The 27,777-nt window shown below is 44.0% G+C and overlaps 1 protein-coding gene across 1 annotated transcript in view; it reads left to right on the top strand.

Annotated features, from left to right (window-relative positions):
- Nucleotides 1-27,777, top strand: part of PRPSAP2 (phosphoribosyl pyrophosphate synthetase associated protein 2) — a 71,289-nt gene that overhangs the window by 15,601 nt on the left and 27,911 nt on the right. Inside the window, exons 3-6 of the mRNA XM_030213316.1 lie at nucleotides 1,515-1,567; nucleotides 4,428-4,494; nucleotides 10,431-10,603; nucleotides 25,852-25,967. Of these exons, the coding sequence (XP_030069176.1) occupies nucleotides 1,515-1,567; nucleotides 4,428-4,494; nucleotides 10,431-10,603; nucleotides 25,852-25,967 (409 nt within the window). The remainder of the gene's footprint in view (nucleotides 1-1,514; nucleotides 1,568-4,427; nucleotides 4,495-10,430; nucleotides 10,604-25,851; nucleotides 25,968-27,777) is intronic.

The following is a 27,777-nucleotide window of genomic DNA, read 5'->3' as shown; positions in this document are numbered from 1 at the left end:
CTGAAGAATATTCACGGAAAGGCAGTTAAGAGCTATATAACCAGCCAGGAGCGGTCACATATTCACATCTGGGGGGGGGGGGGGGGGGGGGGGGGGGGGCATGAGAGGATGTGAATATGTGGCGAATCCAGACTTTCCCATTAAGCAAGGGTGTCCTAAGTTGCAACATGAGGTTTAGTAACATCAGTTGTATATGCCAGAGCCAGTGGTGGGAGACAGGGATAGTGCTGAGCAGACTTATACGGTCTGTGCCAGAGCCGGTGGTGGGAGGCGGGGATAGTGCTGGGCAGACTTATACGGTCTGTGCCAGAGCTGGTGGTGGGAGGTGGGGCTGGTGGTTGGGAGGCGGGGATAGTGCTGGGCAGACTTATATGGTCTGTGCCAGAGCTGGTGGTGGGAGGCGGGGCTGGTGGTTGGGAGGTGGAGATAGTGCTGGGCAGACTTATACGGTCTGTGCCAGAGCCGGTGGTGGGAGGCGGGGATAGTGCTGGGCAGACTTATACGGTCTGTGCCCTGAAGAGGACAGGTACAAGTCAAGGTAAGGTATACACAAAAAGTAGCACATATGAATTTATCTTGTTGGGCAGACTGGATGGACCGTGCAGGTCTTTTTCTGCCGTCATCTACTATGTTACTATATGTGTTTAGTTCGTGTCATCTGAGCTGTTAGACACAGATTTCAGATGTAGTAAAGTTTTTAGGAAGCTTCTTGTTAGGGCTCTGTTCACAAAGTTGTTTTTTAATCATCAAACTGCAAGTAAGCATGCATTTCCATGTTCAGCATAATAAGCCCCAATTAAGACTTGTCACGTTTATCTGTAGGGCTGTCCCCAGTATTCAGTCATTTCCTTCTTCCTAAAGAAAACTTGCTGCTTGCTCTCCAAGTGGAACAGCTTTTAGCTTAGCAGGGCCTTTTTGGTGGATGCCCTTCTTATCCTCCCCATCACCTTGTTTTTGAGTCAGAGGGAGAAAAGATCCTCATAATATGAAATTGTACAAAAATTGGTATAGCAATGTATTACCTCAATACAATATGTCACACGCAGCATGCATGTGTTTTAACATCTTTATGAATACTTTATAATAAAGTAATGTGGACATATACTGATTTGATTATAACTTCTGCTTACTCAGAGAATTCTGCCGTTTTATTTACTTAATTGTAAATAGGAATTACTGGTAATTTTATTTTTCATGTCTCAAGGATAATCCTATGTCAATGATTTTATTGTAATCCTCTTTAATGACCTTATTGCTTCCTGCCTTGGGCTATAGTAATGGTTAAGTGGGCTATAAATGTAAACTTAAATTTTTGCATGTAAAATAATTTGATAATTTTACTACAAACTGCATTGTTTGTTTTACATTGTATAGAAAATATTTGTGATGAAAAAAATTAAACAGTCAGGGCCTCCTTGTAAATTCCTCTACAGCTTTGCATCATTCCTTGTTGTTATGATATTCCCTGATCCAGTATGCTGAGCTGTACTTCCTTTTTTTTTTTTCATCTTCAGGCGGTTGGGAGTAGAGCTTGGTAAAGTTCAAGTCCATCAGGAGCCAAACCGAGGTGAGTATGACCTTGTGTTCAACAGAGATCCCCCAGACTTTTCATGCAAGAGGCCACAAGGCACATTTCAAATCACTGCAAAGGCTAGACTGACAACCCCCCCCCCCTTGTAGTTTGCTGGGGACGGGAAGGGTGATGAGGCATTTCTCTGACCCTTTTGATGATTTGAAATGCTGGGAAGTGGGGGGGGGGGGGGGGGGGGGGGGGGGGAGGGGGAGACAGTGGGGCAGGTTTTGCAGGGATGTGGCAGATATAGAAATCTTGAAATATTACTGTTACTGCCACATCCCTGCAGAACCTAAGAAAACAAATAGAATGTTAGGAATTGTTAGGAAAGGAATGGAAAACAAAAGTGAGAATGTTATATTGCCTTTCTATTGTTCCATGGTGCAACCGCACCTCGAATACTGTGTGCAATTCTGGTCACTGTATCTCAAAAAAAGATATAGCGGAATTAGAAAAGGTACAGCTAAAGGGGATGGGACGACTGCCCTATGAGGAAAGGCTAAAGCATCTAGGGCTCTTCAGCTTGGAGAAGACAGCTGAGGGGAGATATGAGAGGTCTATAAAAGTGAGTGGAGTGGAACAGGTAGACATGAATTGCTTGTCTGTTCTTTCCAAAAATACTAGGACTAGGGGACATGCAATGAAGCTACCAAGTAGTACATTTAAAACAAATTGGAGAAAATATTTCTTCACTCAACGAGTAATTAATCTCTGGAATTTGTTGCCAGAGAATGTGATAAAAGCAGTTAGCTTAGTAGGTTTGGATAATTTCCTAGAAGAAAAGTCCATAAGTCATTACTAAAATGAACTCTTCTGGGATCTTGCCAGGTATTTGTGACTTGGATTGGCCATTGTTGGAAACGGAATACTGGGCTTGATGGACCTTTGGTCTGTCCCAATATGGCAACACTTCATATGTACTTAACCTGCTCCCTCTCCCTTCACATTCAATCCCTTCCACCTCAGCTTCTTGATCCCCCTCCTGTAAGATGTGGCCTCCCCACCAACAGCTCTCCTTAAGCATGCAGGTGCAGATAAGACTTTTCTCCCACTGACAGAGCCTGGGAAACCTTACCAGCTTTTCTACAGCTACCACTTTTTATGGGGGTGGGGGAGGGAAACCTTTTGCCCTAGAACAGATGTTGCTATAGGAAGGAAGAGCATGATGGACTAGAAAAATGGACTCTAGTTCATGGCCCTTGGCGTACAGGACAGATCTAGTGTATTAGATATCACCCCATTATTAAGCTTGTTATGTTTTCTTTGTATCTACTGATGGTCATGTTCCATATTTTTTATGAAACATTTGTAAGAGTTTAGTGGCAAAAGAGTATTGCTGAGGTCTAGTATTTGGAGCTATGATAGGCATATGCCAAAACTAAATTTTTAAATTTCTGGCAATTCTTTCTTAAATATTCAGGCACATGCACACTGCGTGCATGAACACTTAGTCCTGTAGAGTTTGTATGGATTTATTTTTCTGAGGCATTCCTCTGTGCAATGTGGCACAGATGTGTAAACTAGGACTGACTTAGCTTGTTCCCCTGGATATATGTAACTGTGCAGTCAGTGAAGAAGGAACTGAAACCTCTGGGTGGTGGTTTGGATGTGAAGCTGACTAAGAGAGGTTAAATTGCTAGGGTTATGCAGACATCTTTTCACCAATTTAACTTACGATACAGGTTAAAAACAATGTTGACTGTTGGATTTTTGAAGTGTAGTTCAGAGTTTGGTACAAGGTAACGTAGATTATTGTAATGCTTTGTATTTAGGAATAGCAAATTTGCCAGTGAAACCTTTGCAGGAGGTGTCAGCTAGATTGATTGCTGGCACATGCAAATTTGATCATATAACCCCAATTTTGAAACAACTTCACTGGTTACCAGTGAAATACAGGATTCAGCATAAGGCAGTGGTTCCCAAACCTGGTCCTGGAAAGCACCCCAGCTAATCAGGTTTTCAGGATACCCACAATAGTTATTCGTGAGAGAGATTTACATGCACTTTCTCTACTGATTGCAAATCTATCTCATGAATATTCATTGTGGATGTTCTGAAAACCTGACAGGCTGGGATGCCTCCAGGACCAGGTTTGGGAACCACTGACATAAAGTTCTGTCCGTCAGTCATCAGGCTTTGTATGGAAAAGTGCCTTGGTATTTTACAAATGCCTTGCTTGTTTATCATCCTAAGAGGATATTGAGATCAGAGACAGCAATGCGGTTAAATATAGAGGTAATGACTACTGTACATTATGCCAGCACAAGAGTTTCAACCTTTTCAGTGGCTGGACCATGGGATAGAAATGGGCAAAATTAAGGAGTTGAGAAGTGAATGCATGCCAAGTCAACTGCTGCTTCTTCTACTGAGTATGTTAGCTTCCTTGTCACACTGCTACTTATTGTTCTGGATTCTCGGGCATTTCTGCCTCAGCCCTTGGAGACCACAGTGGTGGAAGGGCCAGAGTAAGGAGATTGGAGGGGCCACGTGAAAGAGAAGGAAGAGGGTGAATGATGGGACTGAAGTTACTCTGAGGTCTGAGTGAAATGGTTGGACGAACTGTGAAGTAAATGGTTGGAGGAGAACGGGAAGAAGAAGGGAAAATAAGCGAGAGGTGCATGTGGTGCTCTTCCGCCACACTGCCCCGGGAAGGCACAGAGTGGGCCATGCTTTTTAATTCCAGGACTTCCACACCTGTCTGTGGAAAGCGGGTAGTGCAGCCAGTCTGCCACTATCTCCCATGGCTTATTCCAGCTCAGAGAGGAGATTTGTGCCTTACTGACCAATGAGAAAGCTGAGGAATGTGTGTGTATACTGCTAATTTACTGATTCATGTTTATTTTTTTTCCCTTAGAAACCAGAGTACAAATTCAAGAATCTGTGAGAGGGAAAGATGTCTTCATCATTCAGACTGTTTCCAAGTTAGTAAGCAATACATAGCCTAAGTAAAAGCCACTGTTGTGATCAGAGACTTGTTTTTGAAAACTACCTGATATAGATTTGGGATTTAATTTTGTATATACGGGTTAGACTCCGATCAGTGGTGTACCAAGGGGGTGGGGGCGGTCCGCCCAGGGTGCACGCCTGCTCCTCCGAATTCGCTAAACTTCGTTCGTTCGCTGCAGCTCCCTCTGCCCCGGAACAGGTTACTTCCTGTTCCGGGGCAGAGGGAGCTGCAGTGAACGAACGAAGTTTAGCGAACTCGGAGGAGCAGGCATGCCGTGGCACCCCCCCCCCCCCCCCCAGCGGCGTGCACCCGGGGGGGGGGGGGGTCATCTAGCGGGGGGGTGCATCGGCGCTCTGCCCTGGGTGCCATTGAGTCCAGGAACGCCACTGACTCCGATGGAAAATTATGATAGATTTCCTAGTAGTAGTAGTTAAAGAAGATGGCAGTATAATTCTTTGGATGGCAGCACTAAACATTTCTTTTGATTGTTGTCCTCGCCAGACTAGTCCAGAATCTGTAGGTTTTACCTGTCAATCAGCAGATGGAGACGGAGGGGAAAAACGTCTTGTGTGCTTCACCCCCATAAGGGCACCATGCAGTCCTAGATGCTCTGTCTCCAGTGGATGGTAGTGATCAGACCATGTAGCTCCTAGACTAGTTACTGAAGCAGCTCCTAGTTGGAGAACTGGACATCAAGTTGAGCAGAGGAATACCTCACTTGAGGTTTTTATCTGAAGAAAAAAAATAAATAAAGGCTCAAGCAAATTTTAATAGGTCTGTAGCAGGGATGATACTTGGGGTCCAAGTTCTTCCTCACCTCCCTTGTTCACCACTGTTTTATTTCTTACCCTGAAAGGGTTTTAAATAATTGGATTTGAAGTTGCTTTTTCACTTCAAGGTGTCGGAAGAACTCTGCATCATTTGTTCCAGGCTACACTAGTAGTTATCAGAAACAGGAGGGAGTATGCACCCATTCTGCGACGAGGGATGATCGTCTTCCTTTTGCTGGTCCTGAGGGAGCTCAGGTCAGCAACAAAAGTATTTTTCAGTGTGCAGTTGCAGGGAAGTCTTCCACTTGCACCACTACTACTACTACTATTTAGCATTTCTATAGCGCTACAAGGCATACGCAGCGCTGCACAAACATAGAAGAAAGACAGTCCCTGCTCAAAGAGCTTGCAATCTAATAGACAAAAAATAAATAAAGTAATCAAATCAATTAATGTGAACGGGAAGGAAGAGAGGAGGGTAGGTGGAGGCGAGTGGTTACGAGTCAAAAGCAATGTTAAAGAGGTGGGCACCACAAGTAATGAGGGGAGGGAGGTCTTTTCATGCAGCTAGCTTGGAGGAGTGCCTTCCTTTGCTGGCAGGAGCAGCTTCCTAAATCACATTTAGGCTGCAGCCATGGGCTTGTGTAGTAGCATGGCTGACATGCCTGAGGAGATCCTAGGGGTGCATTTCAGAGGGAGCCCCCAGCAGACCACGCTTAGTGCAGTCAGTGAATCTTTGTCTTGGGGGGTCTCCATTTGAGTACCAGCCACTAAACAAGCCAAAACCTGGCTTACCAGCTTTTTTCCAGCTTCCTTTTGGGCAAAAAAGTGATATTTAATGACACCTTACAAACCCACAGGTTGTTGGTATAAACGTGGAAAGAGTGGCCATTTTGGACAGCCTTCTGAAGTAACTCTAACCTCTGAATCTTTCCCAGAGCAGACCAGCAGCCTGCTTTCATTGTTGATTCTTAAAGGAAGGTCCCATCGGTGGTAAGAGACCTTTCATAGTTTGTTAGTAGTCTGTTGAAAATACCTCGGAGCAGGGATTTCATTTTTGGGAGTTGGGAGGACTTACTCAAGTCCTTAGTGCTCTGAGGTTCTTCTCTAAGCCAGGACGCTATCCAGCTTATTTTCGAAGGAGATCGCCGGCCATCTTCCAACACAAATTGGGAGGTGGCCGGTGATCTCCTGAAGCCGGCCAAATCGATATAATCGAAAGCCGATTTGGGCCGGTGCCAACTGCTTTCCGTCGCGGAGCCGGCCAAACTTCAAGGGGGCGTTTCGGTAGGGTAGCGAAGGCGGGATGGAGGCGTGGTTACGAGATGGCAGGCTTCGCCTGATAATGGAAAAAAGAAAGCCGACCCTGACGAGCATTTCACCGACTTCACTTAGTCCCTTTTTTTTTTCACGACCAAGCCTCGAAAAGGTGCCCGAACTGACCAGATGACCACCGGAGGGAATCGGGGATCAACCCCCCCCCCCCCCCCCCCGCCTGTTACACTTGTGGTGGTAAATGGGAGCCCTCCAACCCCCCCCCCGCCCCCAAAACCCACTGTATCCACATGTAGGTGCCCCCCTTCACCCTTAAGGGCTATGGTAATGGTGTAGAGTTGTGGGGAGTGAGTTTTGGGGGGGATTTGGGGGGCTCAGTACCCAAGGTAAGGGAGCTATGCACCTGATAGCTATTTTTATTTTTTTAATTTTTAGAAGTGCCCGGTTGGTGTCCTGGCATGTGAGGGGGACCAGTGCACTACAAATGCTGGCTCCTCCCACGACCAAATGCCTTGGATTTGGCCGGGTTTGAGATCGCCGGCGTTAGTTTCCATTATCGGCGAAAACTGATGCCGGCCATCTCTGACATTTGGCGGGCCCCAACCGTATTATCGAAGAAAAAGATGGCCGGTCATCTTTTTTGAAAATACGGTTGGCTCCGCCCATTTACGAAGATGGCCCCACTTTCACACACCCCTTTCTCATACTCACTCCCCACCCTCATTAAAGATGAGTCCTCTGTCTTCTCATTCACTCCTGCAAAAACAGCTTACAGCATTTCCAAGTTAGAAACTATGCACGTACCCAGCAGTGTGCTCCAAAGGTGTCTGCTACTGCACATCTTGTTAACTGACCCTGTCTTAGTGGCAGTCTCTGTGGCCAACATGTTCCTCAGTATCAATGGCACAACACAAGGTCCGCATTCGCATTGTCCCGAATAAAGAAGTCGCCATTGTACTCCGAACTCCATATTGGCGTTCACCAGGTATAACATCCACGATCCGACAAGAACACCCTGTTTGTCTTTATCCGGTGATCTCCACTCTCGTTATCCACGCTCCACAATGTTTTAGATATCAATCACAGCTGTTAACGTTCATTTCAACCAACTAAACTGCTCCCACTCCACCTTTAATCATAACTCTCATAGAGTCCGCTTAATCATACGTGCGAATTTCTCCTCTGTGGGGCTTCCGGTCTCAGCTGATTCGAGAAGCCTTTCGCCTCCTCGATGGAGGTGTAAAATTTTGTAGCTGCTTGATATGTAATCTTTAACTTAGGAGGATATAGAAGGGCAAATTTAATTTTTTGCTCCACCAGCTGGGAACAAACCGGAGAGAATTTCCTTCTCGATGCCGCCACTAATGCTGAGTAGTCTTGAAAACGTAAGACTCTGTGGTTTTCAAAGTATAGTTCTTTGCCCCCTCTTAAGGCCTGTAAAATCGCTGCTTTCTGAGAGAAATTGAGAAATCTGTAAATGACTACTCTTGGTCGTGTAGAGTTAGGGTGTGCAAGCCCAATCTTGTGTGCCCGCTCTATTTGCAAGGGCCCCAGCGCTGCCCCACGAATCTCAAATTGTTGCGCCTGGAACAATTCTCTAAATCTTCCAGTTTCTCTGCATTTGACTCTACTAACTTCTGCATGCGGTCCCGCTCTTCTTCCAGCTTCATAACTCTGTCCTCCAGTTCTCCCGTCCTCTGCTGGTATCCCACTAAATCGTGTCCCAACTGCTCCATATTGTTGTGTAGCTGTTCCAATTTAGAGTCAATGGGGCTTAGTCTTTTGTCTAGAATCGATTCCATCGCTCCAGTTACTTCGGCAGTGACCTCTGCCACCCACGCTGAGCCAACCAAAGAACACCCGGCGCTTGCTGGATCCGCCATCTTGTCTTCATGCGGTTTATTTTTCTCCTTATCTTTCCTCAGCGATTTTGGCGACATCCTCACTCACTGCTTTCCAAGTGATTCCTTTGCAGTTTTGGCCTCAGTCGGTAAAAACAAGATCCGCCAAGCAGCCGTTTATTGCGGGGAATGATGAGAGGTGGCAGGAGCAATCTTACTTGTGACTGCTCCCGCTCATAGCGTCACGTGATCCCTCTCACCTGCAAATTTAATCACCTCACTCGCCGTTCCAATTTCCATATCACTTATAAATATGCTAAATAGCACCGGTCCCAATACAAATTCCTGCGGCACTCCACTGTTCATCCTCCTCCATTGAGAGAAATGACCATTTAACCCTACCCTCTGTTTTCTGTCCAATAACTAATTCCTAATTCACACCAGAACCTTGCTTCCTATCCCATGACTTTTTAATTTTCTCAGGACTCTCTCATGAAGAACTTTATGAAAAGCTTTCTGAAAATCTAGATACACTACATCAACAGACTCTTCAGGTTCAGTATTCAATGTGTCTAACACAAGGGTGGGCAACCTTTATACACAAAGAACCCCATGAATGTCCGTTCTATCCCTAGTGGGCCGCACACAAAAAATTAACAAATGCATCATTTAATTCACTGCCAACAAAATTCAGTGTGATGACTGATCGAACATAAATTATTACAAGAATGGTGTGTTACCATACACTTCTATTTATCCAAACAGTTTGTTAACAGTGTCCAATAAGTCTTGTCCCGTTGTATCGTTCAATGGTTCCATTGATAACAAAACTCTAGTTAATGATGTTTTTGTGGGCCGTTTTCTGTATGTACTTCCCATGGTCTCTTGGGATGCATAAATTTCAGTGGCAGGCTGCTTGTGGCCCACCCCTGCTCTGACAGTGTAACCTTTTGGCTTCTTCTCCCAGTGATATGTTCAGTATTAATAGTATAATAGCTCAAGTAAAATGGAAAGCAGATGGTCTATTACTTTATCATTCTAAATATTGATCATTTAAGGCTCCATGATGCCCTTATTGGGTGAAGCACACAGGACCTTTATTTCTCTGTCTCCATCTGCTGATCTTTAGACATAACCCACTTATGGACTGGTGTGATGGGACTAAAGCAGAGTTTCCCAAACTTTGGGTTGGGGCCCCAAATTGGGTCACACAATCTGCATTAGGGATTACAACCTACATGGGCTTTCCACAGGTGCATCATTATTCTGCTCCTCTGGGAGGGGTGGTCACACAATTTTATTTAGCCACAGTCATGTGGTCACAGCCACAAAAAGATTGGGAAACACTGGACTAAAGGAAAGAAAATTAGCAGGTAAGACCTCTTTCTGCCTTTCCAGCACTGGATTCCTTTTGATAAGTAATTGACTCCATCCTTGTTTAAAACTCGCTCATATACTGTTGACCTGAGTAGAACATTAAGCAGGGCTCGTTAGTATTCCGATTACTTATGTCTGTGTCTAAAGGCATCTGAGCCACAGGTTGAGTAATTATTAGTACCTGTTGAAGAAATCATAAAGTGGTTGTACATTTTCAGAGCCTCCAGAAGTATCGCACATCTCTCTCCCTCAAAAAGGCGTGAGCTAAACCCAAACTCCCTTCCCATCTGAAGTAGTGGTTTGGTTGTATGAGTCAGGTTGTTAGTGGCGCTTTTGCCTCTGGATACATAGGTCACTGCCTATCTAAATGTGTGGGATCTAGTGAAGCCTGTGTAGTTTTATAATAATTTCCAGGCAGGCTTATGCTATGCTATAAATAAAATATTATGGTATTTTAGGTCTTGATAGTTATAGTGGTCTGTTCAAGGTGGATTTGTCCACCACTGTGACGGAGATGTATTGTACAACCAACCTAATACAGGAGACTATTCTACCAGCTTATGATCTCATGTTTTGGATGTAACCATTTTTAAAGACAAAATCTTGTTATGCATGGTTAGAAAATACAAACTTCTTCCTTTTTTCAGGGATGTGAATACTACAATCATGGAACTCCTAATCATGGTGTATGCTTGTAGGACTTCCTGTTCCAAGAGCATCATCGGTGTGGTACCCTACTTCCCATATAGCAAACAGTGCAAGATGAGAAAGAGAGGCTCTATTGTTTCTAAGCTGCTGGCTTCAATGATGTGCAAAGCTGGTAAGAGACAGGATGATATGGTGTGGTCAAGGGGGACCTGCTGGTGAATTAAAAAAAAAAACCCAACAAAATCCCTAGATCTAGCTGCTTCAGGGCTAGAGTCAGGGCTTGCACTGAATCCTTTATATAAGCCATTCTAATTTGCTAAATAAAAGAAATTGACTTTTGTTAATGACATTGTAGTCCTGATAATTGTAGATCCTCTTCCTTCCCCACCCATGCACTTAAATGTCTTGATAGCTCAATTTCAAGATTATACACAAAGCAGTAAGAGGAAAACATTAGCACAGAGAGTACTGTACCGAAAGTCAAAGCCTGTCAAAAGTGGGTTCTTGCTGCTAAAGCGGGTTGGAACAGCAGCAGTTAAGCTTTACTGTGTACTGTATACAGTCATTTAAGAAAGCTCTGCAGGCACTGGAAATGCCCCAAGAGAAGAAAATTGTCCCATGTTCAGGACACTCTGTTTTTGTTTACAGTGTGGCTTCTGATATGTGCTTCACATACTAAGTGAGCATGTATTTAGCAAGTTAAAAAGTTCCACTGATAGTGTTTGGTATCAAAATAATGAAACGTTGTTTTTGTTATGGCAGTTGCCTAGACTAATGACAACACTAAGCTTTAACTGAGGAATAAAACCTGTATGTGGCACACGTCTATTATGATCAGTAGTTAGAAGTACCTCTTGAGCAGACCAGATGTGCTTCTGAATGAAAATTTATTTTTCGAGTTCAATATTGTTATGATGATACCTGAAAACGATCAGCCTCACCAAGCACACAAATGTTGTAGTCGGCACCACCCAGTCTTTCCAGAGCTTTCTGGAAAAACTAAATCGGCCTCACCAAGCACACAAATGTTGTAGTCGGCACCACCAGTCTTTCCAGAGCTTTCTGGAAAAAACTAAATCGGCCTCACCAAGCACACAAATGTTCTAGTCGGCACCACCCAGTCTTTCCAGAGCTTTCTGGAAAAAACTAAATCGGCCTCACCAAGCACACAAATGTTCTAGTCGGCACCACCCAGTCTTTCCAGAGCTTTCTGGAAAAACTAAATCGGCCTCACCAAGCACACAAATGTTGTAGTCGGCACCACCCAGTCTTTCCAGAGCTTTCTGGAAAAACTAGATCGGCCTCACCAAGCACACAAATGTTGTAGTCGGCACCACCCAGTCTTTCCAGAGCTTTCTGGAAAAACTAAATCGGCCTCACCAAGCACACAAATGTTCTAGTCGGCACCACCCAGTCTTTCCAGAGCTTTCTGGAAAAACTAAATCGGCCTCACCAAGCACACAAATGTTGTAGTCGGCACCACCCAGTCTTTCCAGAGCTTTCTGGAAAAACTAAATCGGCCTCACCAAGCACACAAATGTTGTAGTCGGCACCACCCAGTCTTTCCAGAGCTTTCTGGAAAACTAATCGGCCTCACCAAGCACACAAATGTTGTAGTCGGCACCACCCAGTCTTTCCAGAGCTTTCTGGAAAAACTAAATCGGCCTCACCAAGCACACAAATGTTCTAGTCGGCACCACCCAGTCTTTCCAGAGCTTTCTGGAAAAACTAAATCGGCCTCACCAAGCACACAAATGTTCTAGTCGGCACCACCCAGTCTTTCCAGAGCTTTCTGGAAAAACTAAATCGGCCTCACCAAGCACACAAATGTTCTAGTCGGCACCACCCAGTCTTTCCAGAGCTTTCTGGAAAAACTAAATCGGCCTCACCAAGCACACAAATGTTCTAGTCGGCACCACCCAGTCTTTCCAGAGCTTTCTGGAAAAACTAAATCGGCCTCACCAAGCACACAAATGTTCTAGTCGGCACCACCCAGTCTTTCCAGAGCTTTCTGGAAAAACTAAATCGGCCTCACCAAGCACACAAATGTTCTAGTCGGCACCACCCAGTCTTTCCAGAGCTTTCTGGAAAAACTAAATCGGCCTCACCAAGCACACAAATGTTCTAGTCGGCACCACCCAGTCTTTCCAGAGCTTTCTGGAAAAACTAAATCGGCCTCACCAAGCACACAAATGTTCTAGTCGGCACCACCCAGTCTTTCCAGAGCTTTCTGGTAAAACTAAGTCTTTACGCAACATCCACAGGACTTCAGTGTTGGCAATGGTCCTTTTTTGGGGGGGGGGGGTTCCCCACTGGCCCAGGCACAAGTGTTTTATATTTTAGGCCCTGCAGCTGCTTCAACACACTAATTTCTGCTCCTAGTCTTTATGTAACTTGCCTTGAACTACTGAGAGAGGCATGAGTTAAATCCAAAATTCCTTCCCATTGCCAAATATGAATAATTTATTCTCTTAATTCCTGTTCAGTTTAAGAACATAAGAATAAATTACGAAGTTTATGGGCAACTGGAGCAATGGGAGTCTAAAGGTGCCCAGGTGTTCATTAATGTATGAACCTGTTTGTGAGCAAGTAATGATTAATATTTCTTTATTATACAGACATAGCTCCACCGTTCTGAAAAGTTCAATGAGGAGTTATCCTTCTATTTACATGTTAGTAGATTTGTGGCTCTGGCAGCGAGTTCCAGAGCTTAACTATTCTTTGAGTGTAAATATATTTCCTCCTATTTATTTTTAAAGTATTTTGAATTATTTGGTCTTTGTACTTTTTGAAAGAGTGAAAAATTGATTCACTTTCACCTGTTTTCTACATCACTTTAGGATTTTATAGACCTGAATCATATTTCCCCCCTTGGCTGTCTCTTTTCCAAGCTGAAGAGTCCTAACCTCTTTAGCCTTTCCTCATATGGGAGGAGTTCTATCACCTCTAATATTTTGCTTGCTCTTCTTTGAACATTTTCTAATTCCGCTATATCTTTTTTTGAGATACGGCGACCAGAACTGAACAGAGGACTCAAGGTGAAGTTATACCATGGAGCAATATAGAGGAATTATAATATTCTTGGTCTTATTTTGCATCCCTTTCCTAATAATTCCTAGCATCCTGTTTGCCTTTTTGGCTGCTGCCACCACACGCTGGGCAGAAGATTTCAGCGTATTGTCTATAATGACACCTAGATCTTTTTCTTGAGTGCTGACTCCTAAGGTGGACCTTAGCATCAGTTAACTATGATTCAGATTATTCTTCCCAATGTGCGTCACTTTGCATTTGTCCACATTAAATTTCATCTGCCCAGTCTTCCAATTTCCTAAGCTCTTCCTGTAACTTTTCATAATTCGCATTTCCAGATCATTTATAAATATGTTAAATAGTACCAGTCCCAGTACAGATCCCTGTGGCACTCCACTATTCACTCTTCTCCATTGAGAAAAAATGGCCATTTAACCCTTCCCTCTGTTTTCTGTCCAATTATCAATTCCTAATCCACAGAAGGACATTGCCTCCTATCCCATGACTCCTTAATTTTCTCAGGAGTCTCTCATGAGGTATTTTGTCAAGAGCTTTCTGAAAATCTAGATACACTACATCAGCCGGATCACCATTATCCATGTTGATTCACACCTTCAAATAAATGAAGCAAATTGAGGAGATAAGACTTCCCTTGACTGAACCCATGCTGATTCTATCCCTTTAAACCATGTTTGTCTGTGTTTTCCATGATTTTATTCTTTATACTAATTTCTACCATTTTTGCCTGGCACTGAAGTTGGGTTTATAGGTCTGTAATTCCCTGAATTACCTCTGGAACCCTCTTTAAAAATCAGCGTCACAATGGCCACCCTCCAATCATCAGGTACTACAGATGATTTTAACAACAAGTTACAGATCACTAATAACAGATCAGCAATTTCATGTTTGAGTTCTTTCAGTACCCTGGGGTGCATACCATCCGGTCCAGGTGATTTATCACTCTCTAACTTGTCAGTTTGACTCAGTTCGTCTTTCTTTCAGTTCCTCCCCATCGTCACCCTTGAAAACCAATTCTGACCCTTTTAGCTTCTTTTTAACCATTTTTCCTCATTTTGTCATAATTGCTCTTTTGAAAATTAAATGCTGCTACGGTAGATTTCCTTAGTGGAAACAGGATGCTGAGCTTGTTGGACCTTCGGTCTGTCCCAGTATGGCAATACTTCACTCCAGATATCCTAGCGGATCTAACACAGTTACCTCTTGTACCGTGCCCTGCATTCCACTAAGGACTAGATCTAAAATAGCTCCCTTTGTCGGTTCTTGGACCAGTTGCTCCAAGAAGCAGTAATTTATTAGAAGAATTTTACCTCCCTAGCGCGCTCTGATCTAACATTTATGCAGTCAATCGCCTATTATTATGATGTTGCCCAATTTGCCAGCTTTCCTAATTTGTTCTATCAGCTCTTCAGGTTTTATTGCCTCGTCCAACATTTCTACCAAATCACATGACCTGACTGCATATTTCTATTGATACGTGTTCAGGTGTTGAGACCGAATCGGCATCCCACGTCTTTGCCTATGCCAAATGTAGTATATTCTAGGCAAAGATTTAGGCCTGAAAAGGTGAGCTGTGTTTTCATGACATTTTTAGGAAGATTCAGCTTGAGACTGGGTTCATTGATGTCCTCTGAACACTTTTTTTTTTTTTAGCTTGTCATTATATAAGATTTGGAGTGCAGGGAATTCTGAATTTTACTTTGTTGATGTTAGTGCTGAAGGTCATTACTCTCCAGATCTCCCTTTGGAGCCTTTTCCACAATAGAAGCACAGTCAACCTAACCACTAGGTAAACTAGGCATCCACCTAGGGTGGCACAATTTTGGGGGCTGTTTGTTGGTGTGTTTATAAAAGTTTTGTCATGGTCGGTGCAGGATTTTTGAGCGTTCACGCATGCTCAAGTCCTTCTGTGCTCACTCCCTTTCTATTTCAACTGGGGGCTGTGTGTTCTGGGTGTTGAGATGTTATGGGGTAGAAGAAGCATTTTGGGATGGGTTAACCTGCTCTATGAATCCTGAAGCTCAGTTGTTAATGGCCGACTGTTGCTGGCCTTTTCACTTCAGTGGGACATCAGGCAGGGCTGCTCTCAAGTCGCCACTGGTTTTCATCTTAACTCTGGAACCACTAGCTTTTAAAATCAGAGCTTTGAACCAGTGGTGTAGGAAGGGGGGGCGGGAGGAGCGGTCCACCCTGGGTGCACGCGCTCGGGGGGGGGGGGGGGGGGGGTGGGTGCCGGCCCCGCTGGTTCCCTGCTCCCTCTGCACTTCCGGGGCAGAGAGAGCAGGGAACCAGCGGGGCCGACGCAGCTCCGAGTGACGTGCACTCGGGGCGGCCCGGCCCTCGAGCAGGTAAGAATGCAGTCCGGGGGGGGGGGGGGGGTCGCGCCGTGCTGCTCCCGGGGGGGGGGGGGGGTGCGCAGTGGCGACCCGACCCGGGTGCCATTAGCCCTTGCTACGGCACTGCTTTGAACAATATCTGGGAGATCCAGGTGGGCACGATGGGTCATCTGCAAACATATTGATTTTTTGTTCCATTATTCTCAGGGCACCCCAGTCAAGACATGCATATAGTTATATAATTCTTATGCCACTTTGGGAGTTGTAGTGGTTTGAAGATCAGTTTTGATAAATCAGAAGCTTTGAGAGTGTGCCAAGGTCAGTTGGGAGGAGGTTTGCTCTTAGATGGCCTTCAGGAAGTCTAAAACTTGGGAATTTATTTAAGAGGGGAAGTAGGCCTTCTGTGTAGCATTGAACATTGCTAGACATCTGGATGCCATGAAAGCTCTGTTTGAGAAATGGAAAGACTTAACCATTATTTCTCCCCAAGTTACTATAGCCTTTCCAGATGGTGCCTTTTTGGTTGAAATCTAAACATGAACAGGGCTTTAAAAGCATGCTCAGGCAGTTTCTTTGGAGACAGAGGGCGGCTAGACTGAGCCTGGCAAAATTAGCTGAGCCTCTGGAAAGGAAAGAATCACGACCCTAGATACCTGGTTGTATAATATAGTAGCCCTTATGAGATGGGTGCAGCAATATAGTGATAATGTACTGGTATGTTTTACTGGTTGGGAATGCTAACCTTGTTGTTTTTTTCGTGACATTTGGTCATGACTATTACATTTCATGTTTGCTTGTTGTTTTGTATTCTGTTTTCTATGTATACCTTATCGGTGCGTCTTAAATAAAATTTGCAAAAAACAAACAAACCTTATACTGCTCCGGAGAGGGTGGGGTAGGCAAGGGAAGCTGCTGAGTACCTTGGAGGAGGGGAGTCGGAGGGATCAGGACATGCTGAACAACTTTAAGGGGGGGGGGAGAAGTTACAGAGGTACTGTACCCCTTGGGGCAGGGGAAGATGCTGGACAATGCAGGAGATGAGCTAGAGAAGGGGAGATGCTGGACTATGAAAGGGTACATAAGGAAAGGAGAAATGCAGGATATGGTAGGAGAGGACCTGTAGCTGCTCTTTGGGAGGTGGGGGGCACATGTCTGAAGGTTTGTCTCGCGTATCAGGTACCCTTGGGTTGGCCCTGAACAAAAGGAAATGCATTCTTCATCTAATGACTCTTTCTTCATTTTGTTCAAAGGATGGCTAAAGCAGTCCGTTTTAGACTAAAGATTGCAGGCCACTTTTGTTATATGATTACCTGAAATACCTCGGTGCCTCAAAAGTGTTGGTGGCAATAGTTGCCCTTCTTTTCCAGGCTGTGGATAAGATGTGGGATGCCTCACAAAGGGCTCTGTTTGCTAAAGTGCAATAAGGTTTTTCAGTTACCATGTATTAACTGTCAAAAAACTTCAAAGCCTTTGTACTAATTCTTGGGGTACACCCAGTATCTTTCCATACAGTTAGCACAGTACACTTCTGCTTTAACTGTAAGGTACTTTCTGTTCCCATTTTTCACCCTGTTCTATGTTTGGCAGTTAATACACGAATTAGCTCTTAGTACATGCTAATTCCAGTCTTAACTGCTTTTCACATTGTCACGAAACGCCTAGACACCCTGTGGACACCTAGAGGGTGTGTCCTAGCACTGCCTAGGCCCACTCGCCCCTGCGCACGTGCTCCTACACTGGCATGCCCTCCACCCACTGCACTAGGTTCCACTTGCCTCTGGGCAAGTCTCCCACCCATGTTATTTTCCTGGCGGTTTCTAAGGACACTGGGGCCACAATTCCAGGGGTCCCACAATTTCTAGAAAAACACCCACAGACTGAACACAAACTACCAGGATTCATAGTCAGTCCAGGACAACGGAGCTAATAAACTAATAGGTTTATTATTAGAAAAAAGGTATAACAGTGAACGGTAAATGAACAGGTATCAATATTAAAACTAGCTAAACACTTCCTTACTACCTAAGTAGTACCTGGGGAGGTCAGGAATAATAACTGCGAACAGGGTTTCAGTGCAGAGGTCTTCACTGTCCACACTCCCACTCTGAGACTAGGGAATTCCGACATATTCTGGCTGGATCTTGCACTTCAGGGTCAATTAACACTGAGGGTATTTGGCCAATGGCAGTGCAGGTTACTCTCCTTCAGGGGGGGTGGGGGTTAAGCTGAAAGGAAAATGTTTGCTTTTCCTGCAGCTATAAAGCAAAGGACAGACACCATCTGCTGGCCGAAAAGCGAAATGCATTGAAGGAGAAAAAGTGTCATAAAGAAACATAATAAATCACAGTTCCTTAGCGTCCCTCCGGACCGGCCCAGAATGTGACTGATGGGTTGTGCACGCCTTCCAGCAGGTGGAGACTGAGAAAAAAACTGTGACTCTAGCCAGCCAATAAGAGCCCTTGCCAGCTAGAGAAAGATCCAGTAATCTCAGTCTCCAGCAGGTGGAAGGTGGTGAGCCCTTCAGTCTCAGACTTTTCTATACTTTTCTTTTCTCTCTTTTGTTGAGTGTTGGTATAATTTTTGTCTGTGTCCCTGTGCATTTTTGAAGAGATATAACAAAAACCTGCTGTTTGAAGCCTGAAACCCGTGGGGGTCCCTCAGAGCCTCGGGGGTGTCACACTCGGTAGGCCGAGTCCCTCCCCCCCCCATTCCTCCCTGAAGTAAAAGCATTCTGCCCTAATTTCTGATGCTTTGGAAAGCAGACTGTTGTCAGGAGCAGTCTGACTGATGTGAGTTTCCTCCAGCTCTTCGTTGTAAGAACTGTAGAGGTAGGGAGAGGCAGCTACTTAAAAAAAAAAAAAAAAAAAAAAAAAAGCTTTTCTCCCTCTTGCTGGCTAATTTGACTTTGCTAGCTTGTTTTTGCTTTTTCTAAGCAATATAAAGATTTCCTCAAGCGCCTCAGGGGGGGCGGCTGTGGAGGATGGGAGAGGCAGCGGCTTAATCTAAATGATAAATAATGAAATAATTGACTGAAAGAAGCGAGCCTCCCGGTCTGCTGGCTTAGCAGAGCCGTTTGTGGGCGGTAAGAACTAGCAGGGCTGCTCCGGAGCACTCAGATGTTTCCTGATCAGCTGTTTTTTGTTCCCTGTCCTTTGTTTTCACTCTGTAGATGAACTCCGCCGCTGTTTCTGTCAGCGAGGCGGTTTTTAGGAACGGCTGTGTTTGCTGCTTTTGCGCAGTTTTAACAAAAAAGGTCCAAGGTTCTGGTTCCGTTTTGCGGTTGGCGCTGTCGGAGGGGGTGTCCGACTTCAAGTCCGTTGGTCTGCCGCTACTCGCGTTTTCATCTTCGGTTCCGATTTTGGCGGGAACTGCCGCCATTTTGGAGGTCATATTGGATGCAGAAGTGCGTGCAGTGACAACTGTCAGCATTCTGATGAGAGAGTCTGGTGCCTTGCCTACGAGGCGGGAGCTTGCGGCTGAGGGGATTTTTTGGCTTGCTTATGTTTCTTGTATGGGCCTCCCATAAGGTATTTACCAGTTGAGTAAAGGTGGTCAAGACCTAGCAGGTCATGCAGCGCATTGCATTGCTCTCTCTGCAATGCCACTACTGCTTATCATTGCTATAGCACTGCAAGGCATACGCAGCGCTGTACAACATATACAACTTGGCAGTCCCTGCTCATTGAGCTTACATCCTTGATATAACAGCAGGGGGAACTTATTAGCAGGCAGACTTACTAAAAACAAGAGGAATAGAATATAAGTGGGTTCTGTATGTGTTTTTATTTTTGCTACTTTCATGCAGCTCTGCAGGTGGCCACTTTGGTTGTAGTCTTATGCTCCCTTCTGGACAGCGGTATATATAAGTATATAATCAGGCATTTTTTGCCTATATCTCTCCTCCTTTCCCCTCCTCCCCTCCTCTCCCTCTCCTTTATCCACTTTTTAGTGGGGTGACATATTCTGGCATACGCTGCTCTTGATACAGTTTTCCAGCCTCAGTATATAATTGTCCTTATGATTTTTGTCCAGTGCTGAGCCATGTCCAGTCAGTGGCATTTGGGGATGGGTGCGCAGCTGGCACCTACCTCTTACTACTACTACTGCTACTATTTTTCTGGTTCAGTGCCTGCTCTCGGCCCTAATTAGCCAAGTCGAACCAGCTACAGCTTCTAGTTCCTTTTTTTTGGCTGATCAAATTCCTATAATCAAGCCTAATTGAGTTTTTCAGAGCATAAGCATTCTCACACTGGGGGCACTATTAAGACTACTACTATTTAGCATTTACACTCTGTAGGTCCTTCAGGTGTGTCCGGTCTCCAGCAATACCCACATCTGCATCCAGACTACCCACTAAATGTCTGGTTTTACTTTAGGTGGTGGGTACTAATTTTCTGCAGCGTTTTCCAGTTGCATCTCTTGGAATTCCGATCTCTATGGGAGTTCTTTGTAACAGGTCACTGGGAGTTTACGTGCTAGTTTGAGGCAATTCTCATGAGTTATACTTTTTATAGCACTCTAGTATTAGTCTGCTATTATGGGTCTTCTTGCTGTCAGATTTTTATCCATTGCTTCTCCTGCTCTTGGCAATGCAGGGGTGCAGGTACTGCCTCTGCTCCCTGTAGGTGCTCGCTTGGCGCCAGTTCAAGAGAGGCGAGTCTACCTTTCTTTGGATTGCTGAGTATTGCAGATTATGCGAGTAGGGTACGCATTTCAGTTTACTCCAGTATCTCTTTCCAGGGCTCGCATCAAACTTGTGGCCATCAGAGCGGTTCTCTGTGGGCGTCTGGACCTTTGTCCAATTTCTTTCCCTCGGACAGTTCAGTGACAAGGTCTTTCCCCCATTTTCTCTTCGATTTTAGATTTCTTGCCGGTCGCTCAAGACCTCTAGTGGCCCTCTTTCGAAGGGGGACTTTGCGGCCTGTCTTTGTCGCAGTGTGGTCAGGGGAGTTTCTGACTTCTCTTGTTTCATTCAGAAGCCTACTTTCACATTTCTATTTCTCCTGCAGATTTTTGTTTCCTTTGTTCACTAAAGTTATGGTAGCTGTAGTGGCGGCTCTTAGAACAAAGGGGCATTTTGTTGCATCTTCAGTTGGATAATTGGTTATTCTGGGCAAACTCTTGTCACGAGAGTCTTCTGGTGACAGCTCGGGGGGCAGAATTCTTGCAGTTCCTATCTTGGATACTAGTTAGGCACAGGAGCCGTCTTCTACCCTCTTAGTCGATAGAGCCTCTGAGAGTTAGGTTTCCCATAAGCCAGAGTCGAGTGTTTACTGTTGCCTCGAGTCATCACGCTCCAGGCTCAACTTCGTCACTCCTGGCAGATTTTCAGTCCATCGGAAAGAGATTGTTTCTACAGGTTTTGGGGAACCATGGCAGTACCGATGGAGGCAGTGCCTTGCACTAGGATTTTCTTGGAGTCTCCTCAGAGGTTGCAACTGCCCAGATGGTTATCTCAGAAGGTTTCCTTTCATCAGTCTTTGCTTCTTTCTTTCCAGGTCAGGACCAGTCTACATTGGTGGCTTTGGCACTTTCATTTGTCCAAAGATATGCATTTGAATCATCTCTGTTAGTCTGGAGTGTCGGCGGATGCCAGTCTCCTCGGCCGGGGAGTTCATTTTCTGAAGCAGTTTAGTCAGGGTCTCTGTCTTTTCAGAAGACATTATTATCATTTAGACCGGTTGGGGACCAGAGCGATTCGTCTGGCGCTCCTCAGGGTTCTTCTGCTACTGACAGGCTGAGTAGTTCATGTAATCTTGGGCAATGTCGCAGCAGTTATATTTTTATCATTCCGCAAAGAGGAATGAGGACTCTACCGTTGGAGTGAATCCCATTGCTATTGTTTCAAGGGCCGCACGTTCATCGGGTGGCTCTTTCAGTGGCTCATGTAGCATGGGTCCTAAATGTTCAAGCACCTTTTCTCTGTCGTTACAGGCTCATTTTGACAGAGTGGTCGCCAATCTAAGTGGTGTTGCGGTTGTTACTAGATCGTTGGGGGTATCCCAGGTTGGATCTGTGGTCCTCTGATAGTAATGCAGATTTCCTCTATTTTTGCCGTCGTCATGAGATTTCCAAAGCGCAGAGTGTGGACGTTCTTCTACTATGCTTCTCAGCTGGTTTAAGGTATGCCTTTCTTCCTTGTCCTCTGATAGGGTGTCTTCTTTTGGAAGGTCGACACACACAGGGAACGTCTGATTTTGGTAGCACTGGTGTGGTCTCAAAGTCCATGGTGTGCCGGTTTTCCACGTCCTTTGGTGAACTTTTCTTTCAAACTTCTGGTGCAGCGAGGTCCTGTCATTCATCCGAATCCGGTTCTCTGCTGTATTACGGCCTGGCTCTTGAATGGCCTCAATTGTTTAGCAGGGGTTATTTTTCTTAGCTCATTACTTTGATTGATGAGCGCTCTTGGAGGATCTTGAGGATAGGCTAAAGCTCATGCACAAATCTCCTTTCGTGCTTCGGTTATGTAAGGTTACATTTGTGTAGAGGGACTTGATCTAAGCTCTTCCTTTCGCTTCTCTTAAGGTGCAGATTGCGATTTTCTCGTCCTTTTGGGATGGTATCTGGAGGAGGTCTTTAGCTAGTTTTCTAGCTGTGGTGCGTTTTTTGAGCGCGGTTAATCTCCTTCCTTTTCCCTAGCGAGGTACTTTTCCTCGTTGGGGTCTGAATTTCGTTCTGGCAGTTCTTACTAAGCCTCTCTTTGACCCTTTGTCGTCCTGTACTCTGAAAGGCTTGGCTTTGAAGGCAGTATTTTTGCTGGCCATTGTTTCCGCTAGGCAAGTTTCGGAGTTGCAGGTGTTGTGTATATCGCTTTTCTTGGACTTCTGTGCCGATCGCGTAGTATTCCGGCCAGTTCCTTCCTATCTCTCCAAGTGGTATTTTGCTTTTATGCTTCTCAGCTGATGGCCTTGCCTGATTACGTTCCTTTTTTGGCTCAGAGAAACAGCGGCATTTGAAGTGTTTGGATGTCAAATGGGGGTTCATCCACTATTTTGATTTTTTTTCTGGTTACATCTGTTGATCTTCTTCTTTGTTGTATTTTGAGATAGGCGTAAGGGGTTCATGGCCTCTAAACCTATTTATTCCTCGATGATTTTAAGTACAGAGTACTTAGGCTTATCTTCTTTCGGGGAAACTTGTTCTACAGCATTTTGGAGCTCGTTCTGCAACAGGTCATATAGTCTTGTAGACAGAGTGTGGTCTGGGGCCTCCACAAGACAGTGATACGGTGGCCATTTTGTCATCTCTGCATTCTTTTTCTAAGCTCTGACGTTTCGACGTCCTCAGTCGTCGGCAGGTTTCGTTTTGAAGCATGCGTTTTTGTCGGCGGGGCTGCTAGGGTCCCTCCCATATTTTCACTGCTTTGTTACTTCCCATCAGTCACATTCTGGGCCGGTCCGGAGGGACGCTAAGGAAGGGTAAATTAGGCCTTACCTGCTAATTTTCTTTCCTTTAGTCCCTCCGGACCGGCCCAGATCCCTCCCTTCAGATATCTGTGTTTGTTCGGAGCCGTGTTGTTAGTTTCTTGGTCTATATTAAATAAAAAATAAATAAATAAAAATACATTAATAAAATAACAAACAAAGAAGCTTACTGAAATGTCCTGTATGAAGGGCCATGATGTGTTTGAAGGCACTCACCCATTGTTGGCAATGTGCCGGTAGCTGCTCAGGTTTTTGGATGCACAGGTTTTCTATTTCTTCTATGCCTTTCCTTCTGCTTTGGTACCTTATTACTGGATCTTTCTCTAGCTGGCAAGGGCTCTTATTGGCTGGCTAGAGTCACAGTTTTTTTCTCAGTCTCCACCTGCTGGAAGGCGTGCACAACCCATCAGTCACATTCTGGGCCGGTCCGGAGGGACTAAAGGAAAGAAAATTAGCAGGTAAGGCCTAATTTACCCATCTGTTTCGCCAAACACAAATAAGGCCCATAATGTGTTTGAAGTGAGAAAGAAGGCGGGCACACAATATCACATCCAGGTAGTTGTACAGGATTTGTCATGCCCCAACTCAACCTTCCTGAGCCCTTACGCCAAGCCCCCTCCCTGCCCATCTTCAAGTCTTTGCTTAAAACCCACCTCTTCAATGCTGCATTCGGCACCTAACTCTTACCGTTCACTAAATCCAGACTGCCCCAATTTGACTGCCCCTATCGGACTGTCCGTTCACTTGTCTCTTAGATTGTAAGCTCCTTGAGCAGGGACCGTCCCTCTATGTTAAATTGTACAGCGCTGCGTAACCCTAGTAGCGCTTTAGAAATGTTAGTAGTAGTAGTACTATTATGGTGTGGCTGTCAATATTGCCCTCAAAAAAAACCAGAAGTACAAACACACTTGTCTTGGTGCCTCACATGGTGAGCCCAAGGCTTTGGACCATATTGAGGAACACAAATATTAGAACGCTATGCTGTAATCCTGTATAGCTTTTTTTTTTAATCAACTGTGCATGGTTGAAAATTTAGATAACTTAGCAGCATCCTACAAAATGTTAATTATTTCTTTCAGTCAAGGTAATAAAAAAACAAGGCATAGAAAAAATATGTAGTTCAGATGACCTGTAATGTTGAGGTACCATCAAGAGACTCTGTAGTAGCCAGTGACACTTGCAGATTCTCCTGGCTGCAAACTAAAGGTCTCTCTGAAGGCATGCAGGAAAAGCTTGCTAGTGTGCCATGCAGTGAGAACAAACTCTTCACAGAAGGTGAAGCAGAGAGTGGCTATCCTTGAGGGCCACTACTGCATACTTCAGACCCTCTCCACTGCCATATTTAAGCTGACGTCTGCACTCTTGAAAACATCGGTGTCCGTAAGAGATGCTACCAGAGAGACCGTCTCTCCTCAGACAACAGGATTCCCCATTGGAGTCAGCTTAAAAGCCCTATACTGCTGCCCGTTCAAAACTAGAGTTGATTTTTGTCCAGATCCGTATGAAATGTTCTTTCCTGTTATGAAAGGCTGAGGTTTTAAAAAAACTATTGGACCATTATAACCTCACACATGAATTCTCCAGACCGTATGGGATGGTTACAGATTATCCATTGACAGTCCTTCCACATAGCTTGTGCAAAAATGTATCTGCTCACCAAAAACCTGGACCAAATTTAAGTGAAAATTGTTGGTTAGAGTAATTAACCCTCTCCCACCACAAGAAAGAGGTGAAGCTTTTAGTTGAGTATTCTCCGGTCCCCCAAAAGGCTGGCAAATTCAGACCTACCCTAAAATTAAATGTCAAATTTCAAAAACAAGGAAATATGGCTGCTATGCTTAAGTTTTCTAAAGAAGGAAGTAGCTGTGTTCACTGGATCTCAAGGAGGCTTTTTATACCCACTGACAGATAAATCACAAGCACTGCTCTGAATGTATGTGAGAGAACCCTGAAACTGTACAATGATTTCCTTTCTGTTTGTAATTTTCTGTTTGACTACAAACCACACCATGGTAGTTTGTTTATATGGAAAATTTTAAGTAAATATTTGCCAGAGAAAGTTTGAAAGAAGCTGTAAGTTTAATCTTATTGAATATACTGCTTAATTCTGAATGGTTTCATTATAATCCAGTTTAAATTCAGTTTATTTTTTTCTGAATAAATTAGTAGGCTTCATTATCATCCAGATAGACCGATCTAGACTGTTGGTTTATATTATTTATTTGGTTCACTTGTATCCCACATTTTCCCAGCTTATGCGGGCTCAATGTGGCTAACAAAGTTACTGGAAAATTACATAATACAACAGGATAAATTTGGTCCAGTATACAAAGGTTACAAATTTAAGTACAGAGTGGCTAAAATAAGAGAATACGGATGGGAATACAAGAGCAGCAAAAGGGAAGCTGACAGAGGGTGCAATGCGGGTAAACTAACAAAACGGGAAAAAAAGGGGGTTAAGCAGCATTGTTGACTTCGGGGTAGGCTTTACTAAACAAATAAGTTTATATCCTTTGACCAGTAGACTGGACTGGTCTATTGTGACCAGGAAAGGAAATTAAGAAGCTTAAATTTCACCTTTTTCATTCCCATCTTGTCTATTCTTCTTTAAGGTCTGACTCATCTTATCACTATGGACTTGCACCAGAAAGAGATTCAGGGCTTCTTCAACATTCCAGTGGATAATTTGCGAGCATCACCATTCCTTATCCAGTACATTCAAGAAGAGGTGAGGGAATTCAGTTCTTGGAGACATCAGGTTACATAGTTAATTAGACTGGGAATATATGACGCTTATTAAAAGAAAATGGATATGTAGAGCAATATTTCTTAACCTAATTGGGAATCTAGTTTTTCAAAGTAAATTAATTGTGTGGGTATATGTGACCTTGAATTTCTCACTACTTTATCCTTCAAGAACTTTCCATTTTAGGAGTAATGGACTGTTAACGGTTTATTCTTTCCAACTCAACAGAAGTCAGAAGGGATTGAAAAGTGTCTGTCCATCCGTCTGTTCGGGGGCAAGACAATTCTCTGAAAACTAAACAGAGTGGGATGAAACTGAGTATGGGGGAAAGATGGTGAAAAGGAGAGAGAGCAGCTTTTAAATTAGAACCTGGAGGAAAGCAGACAGTCTCTCAGAAGTGTAGGGTATCTTTGAAGGATACTAACAAAACTGTGAAGTTATGGCCCCTGATAGGGTGCAATAAAGGCAGAAGTAAGGAACCTTTAAGGGAAGAACAGACAGAAATACTTTCTACAGTTAATCTCCCGTCATCTGCTAAGCATGTTGTGTATATACAAACAAGAAAACACTCTTTGAAATGTCTGCATACAAATGCCAGAAGCCTAAAAAATAAGATGGAAAAGTTGGAATGTATAGCAGTAAATGGGCGTAGATATAATGGGCATCTCGGAGATCTGGTAAAGGAACAATAACCAATGAAACACTGATAACCAAAGTACAAATTATACCACAGTGATAAGATGGATCAAATTGGAGGAGGGATGATGCTATGTTTAAAGAGGGAATTGAGTCATACATAGCAAAGATCAGAAAATTTATTTATTTATTTGCTGCATTTGTACCCCACATTTTCCCACCGTTTGCAGGCTCAATGTGGCTTACATTATGTTGCAAAAGGTATAATCATACACAGGGTAATTTAACATATTACTGTGTAAGAAATTAGGTAAATAGCTCAGTAGAATGATTTACATAGCACAAAATAAAACAGGTAAAATATACTGACGAATAGTGATAATATGATTAACATAATCAAATTAGAAGGGACCAGTATTTGTTGGTTTAGATATAGAATGGAAATCAAGTCATTAAGGAGGATTCTTATTGTAAGTCTCTTCGAACAGGTGCGTCTTCAATAACTTCCGGAAGGTTGTCAAGTCACGCGCTGTTTTATAGCATTCGGTAGTTTATTCCATGATTTTGTGCCGAGTGTATGGATAGAAGTTTCATATGTGGAGGAAAATAGAATAATGTGGGCGTATACTACTGTCTACTTGGCCAGAATGAACAGACAAACAGTAGAATATTCACAGGAATTAGGTAAACTGGCAACACTATAATGAGTGATTTCAATACATTACCCCAATATTTTACTAGATAAATGTCACATCAGGAAATGCTGGGGCAGTAAAGCTCTTAGAGGAAATAAGTGACTGCTTCATAGAGCAGTTGGTTCAGGAGTCGACAAGAGGGGGGAACTATTTTAGATCTGGTCCTTAGTAGATTGCAGAGCTTGGTGCAATATGTAAGTGTATTGGGGCCACTTGGCTATAAAGATCTTAACATGATCAAATGTGAGTTAATAACTAGAATGAAGACACTAAGTAAATCTACTGCATTAGCATTTAACTTTCAAAAGGGTAACTGTGATAAAATGAGGAAAATGGTAAATTAAAATAAAAGGAGCAGCAGCAAAGGCTAAGAATTTAAATCAGTATGGACATTGTTTAAAAATACCATCTTGGAAGCCCAAACCAGATGGATTCCATGTATTAAAAGGTAGAAGGAAGGC

This window comes from Microcaecilia unicolor, chromosome 8 (genome assembly GCF_901765095.1).
Source record: "Microcaecilia unicolor chromosome 8, aMicUni1.1, whole genome shotgun sequence".
NCBI classification, from domain to species: Eukaryota; Metazoa; Chordata; class Amphibia; order Gymnophiona; family Siphonopidae; genus Microcaecilia; species Microcaecilia unicolor.
This window is presented reverse-complemented; position numbering and strand designations above follow the sequence as displayed.